The sequence below is a fragment of the Chrysemys picta genome, chromosome 1 (assembly GCF_011386835.1).
Source record: "Chrysemys picta bellii isolate R12L10 chromosome 1, ASM1138683v2, whole genome shotgun sequence".
In the NCBI taxonomy this organism is placed as follows: domain Eukaryota; kingdom Metazoa; phylum Chordata; order Testudines; family Emydidae; genus Chrysemys; species Chrysemys picta.
In genome coordinates this window covers 357,256,258-357,265,402 of record NC_088791.1, presented here as the reverse complement: position 1 = coordinate 357,265,402, position 9,145 = coordinate 357,256,258, and the positions used below count along the sequence as shown (strand labels likewise).

General features: G+C 47.5%; 1 protein-coding gene across 1 annotated transcript; it reads right to left on the bottom strand.

The window, feature by feature from the left end:
• Positions 1–7,523: 7,523 nt before the first annotated feature.
• Positions 7,524–8,471, bottom strand: LOC135972561 (olfactory receptor 52E4-like). The gene has a single exon (XM_065551000.1). The coding sequence runs from the start codon at positions 8,469–8,471 to the stop codon at positions 7,524–7,526; it is 948 nt and encodes a 315-aa protein (XP_065407072.1).
• Between the last annotated feature and the right edge of the window lie 674 nt (positions 8,472–9,145).

The following is a 9,145-nucleotide window of genomic DNA, read 5'->3' as shown; positions in this document are numbered from 1 at the left end:
AACTGCTCTTAAAGATCTCCAATGATGGAGATTCCACAACCTCCCTGGGCAATATATTCCAGTGCTTAACCACCCTGACAGATAGGAAGTTTTTCCTAATGTCCAACCTAAGTTCATTGCTTCTTGTCCTATCATCAGAAGTTAAGGAGAACAATTTTTCTCCCTTCTCCTTGTAACAATCTTTTAAGTATTTGAAAACAGTTATCATGTCCCCTCTCAGTCTTCTCTTTTTCAGACTAAACAAGCCCAGTTCTTTCAGTCTTCCCTCATAGGTCATGTTTTCCAGACCACTAATCATGCTTGTTGCTCTTCTCTGGACTCTCTCCAATTTGTTCATATCTTTACTGGAGGATTGTGTCCAGTTCTGGGCACCCCATTTCAGCAAAGTCCTAATCAGGGTGGTGTAGAGTAGAAGAATTACATCTCGTGTCTTACTGATAACACTCGTACTAATACATCCCAGAATGATGTTTGCTTTTTTTTGCAACTTTGTTACACTGTTGACTCATATTTAGCTTGTGGTCTACAATGATCCCTAGATCCCTTTCTGCAGTACTCCTTCCTAGGCAGTCGTTTTCCATTTTTTATGTGTGTAACTGATTGTTCTTCCCTAAGAGGTGCACTTTGCATTTGTCCTTATTGAATTTCATCCTATTTACCTCAAAAGCGCTTGCAACCCCTCCGAGCTTGGTATCATCCATAAACGTTGTAAGTGTACTCTCTATGCCATTATCTAAATTGCTGATGAAGACATTGAAAAGAACCAGACCCAGAACTGATCCCTGAGGAACCCCACTCGTTATGCTTCTCCAGCCTGACTGTGAACCATTGTTAACTACTCTCTGGGAGTGGTCATCCAACCAGTTATGCACCCACCTTATAGTAGCTTCATCTAGGTTGTATTTCCCTACTCTTAATTGGAAGGTCATGCGAGACTGTATCAAAAACCTTACTAAAGTCTTCATATACCACATCTACCACTTCTAGGGTGACCAGACATCCCAATTTTATAGAGACAGTCCTGATTTTGGGATCTTTTTCTTATATAGGCTCCTATTACCCCCCACCCCCTGTCCCAATATTTCACATTTGCTGTCTGGTCCCCCTAACCACTTCCCCCCATCCACAAAGCTTGTTACCCTGTCAAAGAAAGCTACCAGGTTGGTTTGACATGATTTGTTCTTGACAAATCCATGCTGATTTTCACTTATCACCTTATTATCTTCTAGATCTTTGCCAATTGATTCCCTGGCCCCGCCCCTTCCCCAAGCACGCCCCATTCCTCCTCCTTCCCAGGCTTGCGCTGATCAGCTGTATGGCGGCCCAAGCCTGGAGGGAGGGGGTGACCCCCAGCACTCACCCTGCGAACTGCTCCAGTCCAGCTTCTCCAGGAAGGTGAGCACGGCCTGGCATATATGCCACAGCGGCTCCCTACACCCGAGCCCCCGGTAGAAGGCGAGGCAGGCCTGGGCCTCTTGCGCCGCGCCCATGGCTCACGGAGCGGCCCGGCCCGGCCCGGGCGGGGAGGGCGGCTGGGAAGCGAGCCAGGCTGCCCTGGGGATTTAGCGCAGCACGTGGGCTTGGCAGCTCTGGGCCGGGGTGCACTCAGCTGTTGCGGCCACCATAGAGTCGGGTGGAGACGAGGCTGTGCCGCCTGGTGGTGGCAGTGGCAGTGATGGGGGAGGCGCTCCGGTGGCTTTTCTTTTTTTTTTGCTCCGCTGCCGGCTTTTTTTTTTCCCTCCACCTGACCCCCCCGTGTCCCGATATTTCATCTTTGTCATCTGGTCACCCTAGCGCAGGTGGAGGAGACAGAAGCAGTGTTGGCACAGGCAAGATGGCCGTCCCAGCACAGCTTTACCACCCAATGGGAATCAGGAAGGGCTGCTGTTCGCAATTCAAAAGCCCACACTCTCTTTCCATTGGCTCTGCTGACATCCTGCCAACTCACTTCCTGCTTCCCTAAGCATTCCTGGGACTGCGATAGCTTCCCTCTCTTTCAGGGGTCTCCCTAGGATTCACTGTCTGTGGTTTTAACCCTTGCAGAGAAGGCAATTAGGGTTAGGTCTAAAGAGTTAAAAACTACTGAGAAAAGATTTACGCTAACTAAATGGCTGAAACGTCCAGAGAAATGGTGTCCATTCAATGCAACATCAAAGCTGGTTACCTAAAAAATAAACAAAATCGCAATCTAACACTAGACACATTTTCAATCAAGCTGTGTATCACCATGACGATACAAACAGTCCACCATTCTTCCATACAGGAGCTAGAAATCTCTTCAGCTTGGGAACACATCCCCTGTTCAGTCCTTTTTCCTAAGGTGTTTCAAGGTGTTGAGTTGTGAGGGATTGAGGCCAAGTGGTGATGTGACTTCCACCTTTCATCTTGCCTGCCCTGTGGATGGAACTTCATTTTTCTAAGCAAAATTCCACAGCACAATTAGTGGGAAAGTACAGGCACAAGACGGAGTCCAGTGTCACATGCCCTTGCATGTTTGTTGAGTCATAGCAAGGGCCATTACCCATACCCTGGCTAGAACATTCACGGGAAAGTCCACCGGGTGGGGATAAGCTTCTCCCATGGCTCATTGTGTTCACAGATGGGGCATCAACTAGACTATCCATTCACAATGTGCTTGCTACAGGGGTATAAACTAGCTTGTGGGAGTTACAACAGAAGCAAACACATTTGAAATACAGGTACATAGTCAATATTCATAATTTCAGATATAAAAATTAGATACACATACAGATAGGATAATCATATTCATCAAACCCCTGCTTTTCCACTGACACCTCACACAACATATTTTGTCCTCCGGTCTGGGCTGTACCACAGGGGAAAAGCAAGCTGAGGTACAATGTCCCTCTCACTTTCCTTATTCAGCGAGTGTCACCTGCATTTTCTGTTTGTCAGACCTCAGCCGCACGCACATTACCAATTCAACAGATGTTTTGCCACAGTATCCGGGGAGCCATTTGTCCCATCAGTCACCATCATCATCTTCGTGGCAAACCCCAAAGGAACTTAGCCTCCTTGCAAACCGAGTGTGCGTAGATTGATCTCTGGGAAGGTGATTAAGAGGCTCTGGTTGTATATTCGTGCACAGTCTTCTTTGCTACTGACGCTTCTGGTTCCTATGTAGACTGGCCATATAATGTCACTCCTTGGTGTGCCCACTTCAGATGTTGCTGGTCTTTCATTCTAGCTGCCAAAACTAACATAGCTGATGGGGGGAGGGTTACTGGCTTCAGTATAGCCTCACTCCTGATCTTGTGCTGCCACCTGATACGGAGCAGCGGCTGGAGACCAGGAGCATTGAGAACGTCAGCCCGGAGTTCCTCAGCCTTCCCATATCACTCCCATCCACGGGAGCTGTGGTACCCATTGTTCTACAGAGCTGCAGCTTTGTAGCAAGCCTGATGTCAGGACATCCCCAGAAAGGCCGCAGAAGGGAACAGAGCAGCAGCTGCTGCTCTACGAGCCCCCACATCTTTCGAGCAGCCTCCAGCCCTGTCTATGAAGCTGCCACCAGCCCAGCAATCCCTCCACACAAGTTACTACTAAGCAGGTTACAGTTTGCAGCTGCAGGCTGCTGGATGGTCATGGCCAGGGACTTCATTTTACCTGGATTAATAACCAGAGGAATGCGCACTGCTTCTTGACAACCAGCTCAGCCCTCTGATGCAGCAATACCCAGTGCTACACCTGACAGCCCCTGGAGTGTGTCTAACTGGCACCTAAGGTGGGATGCATATTAGAAGTGGCAGAGACAGGCAGCCATGTGTGTGAGTTACAAAGGAAAGGGAGAGAAGGACACAAATGCATGGGGAGGGAGAGAGTGAGAGATGGGACAAAACCCACTACAAAAGGGACATGCTGCCTCTTCCATTCTGGGGAGCACTTTCAAAGGGAGAGACAAACCCTCTCCCTGACCCCAAACTGGCACTGCCTGGTTTAGGAAACATTTCCTGCAGGGAACCTGGCTGGGTCTGCTCTTCAACCAGAGCAGTTGGGGAAAAACTGAAAGCAGAGGAGCCACATTTGGGTGAAGAGAACATCTTGTTGGAGCAGCGTTCAGGCCCTGGCTCTGGGTTTCTAGGCCCACTCTCGGGGTGCAGCTTCCATTCTAGTGCCTCTCTTTGGGAGCAGAGACCTGCACACCAAGGCACTGAAACTAGTTTCATGCCCAGCTCCCCCAAACTCTTTGTCTGCTTTAGCACGCCCTTCCTAGAGTTCCCATTGGGCACACTCTCTTTCCTGTTTCTCTCTTTCAGGGCACAGCCTCATTAAAGCAAATTGACCCAGGCCTTGCAAAAGGGGTTGTGTAATGGGTTGAACCCCCTTGTGCGTTACTGAGACAGACTCTTCTGCCAGTGTGGGCCCCCTTTTACCTGGACTTGCTGGGCTAGGCTCCCTAGCCTTATCCAACCAAGCACACAGGCAGGGCCACACCCAGCTCCACAGAGACAGTGTGTGACATTGTACTCCTTATGCTTTATGAAAATATGCTTATGGATATGAATATGACAAGACTGTAATATGCTTTATGTGAAATGCCTCATGGAACTTGTCTCTAGAAAGACTGTCATTTGCTGGATATGATTACTCTATTTGCATACATGTATCATTTTTGTAGAAGAAGTTAGGAATATGGTCTTGTTTATTTATATTTTACGTTCATGGCTTTGGGTCACTCCCTCTGCTTACACTTCAGGGTCTTCAATGGGGAAGACAGATGGGGCTTAATTGCCTATTAGCAGATAAAAAAGCGTAACCTTCCTGTGCATGTGTGAGTCAGCCTATAAGGAATGGAGACTGGGGTCTTGCAGGGACATGTGACCATGTCACCTGATACTGGAATCCATGTTGAAGCTGGTACTTTTCCACAGGGAAGTGGGGGGAAAACAAAGGTTTCACGCCTTAGGAAAATTCTATATAAGGTGGGGGAAGTAAACAATGTGTGTTTCCAGATGGCTTCACAGACTGTCTCCCCACCCCAAAGAAACACTAGAGAATACCTGTAAACAAAAGGACCATAAGTACAGGGATGGGCAAGAAATGCTGTACCCAGGTCAGAAAGGACAACACTGACCCGAGAAAGACTTTACCTGAAATAACATCTAGGGTGAGTAGCTGTTAGTTGTAATCAGTTTCTTGGTGTATTAAGTTTAGCCTTGCATGTTTATTTTATTTTGCTTAGTAACTTACTTTATTCTATCTGTTATGACCACTTAAATTACACCTTTTGAACTTCATAAAATCACTTTTGTTTATTAATAAAACCCATGTAAGTAATTGTTACCTGGGGGGGGGGGGGGAAACATTTTGCTCATATCTCTCTTTCTTTGATAAACAGGGTGAACAATACAACTTATACTGTATACAATTTTATACAGTGTAAGGCAGATTTTTCTGGGGTTTAGATCCCATTGGGGCTATGCAACTGGGTGCTGAGAAAAGTCCCTTTTAAGTGAACGACCCTAGAGCTGAAATAAACTCAGTGTCTGTATCTTCTGCAGAGGGGTGTGGCCCAGTCTCTGTGTCTGTGCTGGAGTGCCTGATTCAGCAAGACAATGGCAAGGGGTGCCCAGGCTGGCAGAAGGGTCAGGAGCAGTGGTATCTCAGCACATCAAGTGACAGTCCCAAGGGGGTCTCTGTGACCGAACCCGTCACACAGAGATCCACTCTGAGAAGGCTCAGCTTAAGGGGCGTGCACAGCAACCAGATATCCATGCCCCCCTTGGAGAAAAAAAACAAAATTATATGAAATTCACCTCTTCCCACAATATGGAGGAGGTTATGCACAGTTTCTCACATATGCCCCTCCAGTTAGAAATCACATAAACTGGAACCAGAACAAAATTTATGAACAATAGCAGTTATATTTTAATTAGTGAAGGAGGTGGCAGATTATGAAGAAAGCAAAACAGAACATGCAGACTAAGCTTATTAGAACCACACTTAGGGTGAGAACTCACATGTAACTAGTTTCTATATTGTATTAATCTCCTTCACAGGCCAGACGCCCTTCCAGACTTGGTCCAGTTCTTTCTCCCAGTTCAGTCTTAGTTGTTTCCAGCAGTCATCTTGGGTGGGGTAGCAGGGGAGAACGGACCACCAGGATGACATCCTTCTCCACCCTGAAATAGGATTTACATAAGGCAGGAGTCCTTTGTTTCCTCGTTTGACCCCCACACCAGTTTCTTGTGGAAAAGTACAGAATTCAATATGGTTCCAGTATCAGATGACATGGACACATGCCTCTGATGGGCCCCTTTAGCCATTCTTCACAGGCTGACTCACAGGAAGACAAAGCTCTTTTGCAATTCTTTGTCAGTGCTGAGGGCCCATTATCGCTGTCTGGAATTTCCATTGTTGTATCTGAAGTGTTAGCAGATTTAAAACAAACAAAAGAAAGTATTTCTTCACAGTCAACATGTGGAACTCTTTGCCATAGGGGGTCATGAAGTCCAAAACTATAACACGGTCGCAATAAGAACTAGAGAAGTTCATGGAGGATAGCTCAATCAATGGCTGTCAGCCTGGATGGGCAGGGATGGTGTCCCTTACCTCTGTTTGGCATAAGCTTGGAGTCGGTGTGAATCACTTGACAATTGCTGTATTCTGTTCATTCCTTTTGAAGTGCATGGCATTGGCCACTGTCAGAAGAAACGATAATGGGTTTGAGAGACTATTGTATGATAGACTATTGTATGATAGATTAGATTGTTTGATAGACTAGTATGGCCATTCTAATGTGATTATACAGACCCCAGATATATCTGCCCCCTGTAGAAACACACTGGACCCTACTCACCTCCCAGAGCTGAGATAGAACCCAGGAGTCCTGATGGGGTCTCTCTCTCAGCAGAGTAAGTAACTAAGTAAGATCTATAACTATATCTATATGGATATAAATTTTAAACCTAACCAGTGTCCCTTATGTGACTTCCCACAAGATGTCAGAACATATTAGTATTAGAGTGGAGTGGGTCTAAACTTTAATTAATTTTCTCTCTTTTATATAGGAATTAGATACAGTGCTCCTGCCACAAATTTTGCTGTGTTATCTGCCAAAACACTAGAGTTTTCAAGTGCCTAAGTAGCCCCTGGAAACATGGTTATGGTGGGCCCCAGCCTAAATCTGAAATGGCTCCCTTGCAGCTGGGTGTGTAGGAAGGGAGGTGAAAATGAGCCAGTGAGTTACAGTGGATGGGGAGTAGAGGAGCAAGACATGAAGGAAAGAGGAGGAGCAGGAACAGAGCCTTGGCAGAAGAGGTGGGGGTAAGGGGTGGGGTTTGGGGGGTCCGGGAATCAGCAGTTGGAAAGGTGGAAACCCAATGAGTTCTACATAGACCGATTCCCCAGTTTGTTACACTGACACTGAACAGTAAGGTCAGGAAAGGGTTTCATGTCTCTTTGACTGCCCAGTCAGTGACTATGGAAAGAAGGTGCAGCACCATGCACCAGCCAGCTGTGCATGGAGCTCAGTCTGAGAACCAGAGCACCAGGAGACAACTTTAGGTCCCTTTATAAGTGAAGAGCCGGAACAGCCTGTTTCTGATTTGTTTGGTCCACACCCCATAGATGATGGGGTTCAGCATGGGGGGCACCAAGAGGTACATGTTAGCAGTGAGAACGTGGAAGTGCAGGGGGACATTCTGGCCTAACCGGTGCATGAGGATGGAGAACAAAGATGGGATGCAAAAGGTTAAGAAGACAAAGAGGTGGGAGCCACAGGTCCTAAAAGCCTTGAGCCGGGCGTCCTTTGCGGGGAGGCGGAAGATGACCCTGAGGATCTGGATATAGGACACAGAAATAAAAAACACATCCACACCAGTCACCATGAACACCAGAAAGAGGCCGTAGTAACTACTGACGCGGATGTCAGCACAGGCCAGCTTCACCACAGCCATGCCATCACAGTATGTGTGGGGGATGATATTGGTTCTGCAATATGGCCTCTGACTCGCCAGGATGGGAGTGGGCATTACGAGCATGCTGCTGCGCAACAACAGTGCCAGGCCAATCTTGGCCACCCTGTGGTTTGTCAGGATGGTGGAATGTCTCAAGGGATCACAAATGGCGATGTAGCGATCAAAAGCCATGGCCACAAGGATCCCAGATGCCATAACTGTGAAGCACTGAACAAAGTACATCTGGGTGAGGCAGGCACTGAAATCGATCTCCCTGGAATTGAACCAGAAGATGTTCAATGTTTTGGGCACAATGGATGTAGATATGACCAGGTCACTGCCGGCCAGCATGCAGGGAAAATAGTACATGGGCCCATGGAGGCTTGGCTCCGTCTTCACAATGAATAGGATGGTGAAGTTCCCCAAGACGGCTATGGCGTACATGGTGCAGAAGGGGATGGCAATCCAGACATGGGCCACCTCCAGGCCAGGAATGCCCAGCAGGATGAAGGTGGAGGGGTTGGTGAAGTCGGTTGTGTTGAAATCTGACATGAAGTAGGAGAGAAGGTCCAAACGGTATCTACTGCATGAATCCTGGCTTCCTGTATATGCCCAAGCACTAGGGTAATTCCTGGATGGAGAGACAATGTGTATATGAGACATACATGCACTACTTGGGGCTGTTCTCATGGGTGACACAGATTGGTCGCTCATTGCACACTGAAAAATGAATTATGAACAACTGAATTCATGTTCATGGTACTCCATGTATCAATAATTCCTATATGTCATGGTGTGGGAAACCTTAATAGGCACCAGCAGAAAACACAAATGTGGATACTGGCTTTCCATCATTGTTCCTTAGTGCAATGAAAGCCAGGCTACATTGTCATTGTAGTAAGCCATTCACCATTTACTTGGTTCCTCAAAATGTGAGAGTGCAAAAAACACCAAACCTTTTCCAAAACCAGGGCCGGCTCCAGGCACCAGCTTACCAAGCAGCTGCTTGGGGCGGCCACTTCGGAGAGGGGCGGCACGTCCAGCTGTTTGGCTGCAATTCCGCGGACGGTCCCTCACTCCTGCTCGCAGCGAAGGACCTCCCGCCAAATTGCCGCCGCAGATCGCGATTGTGGCTTTTTTGTTTGTTTGTTTGTTTGTTTGGCTGCTTGGGGCGGCCAAAACCCTGGAGCCGGCCCTGTCCAAAACGTATACCAGGGAAAACATCC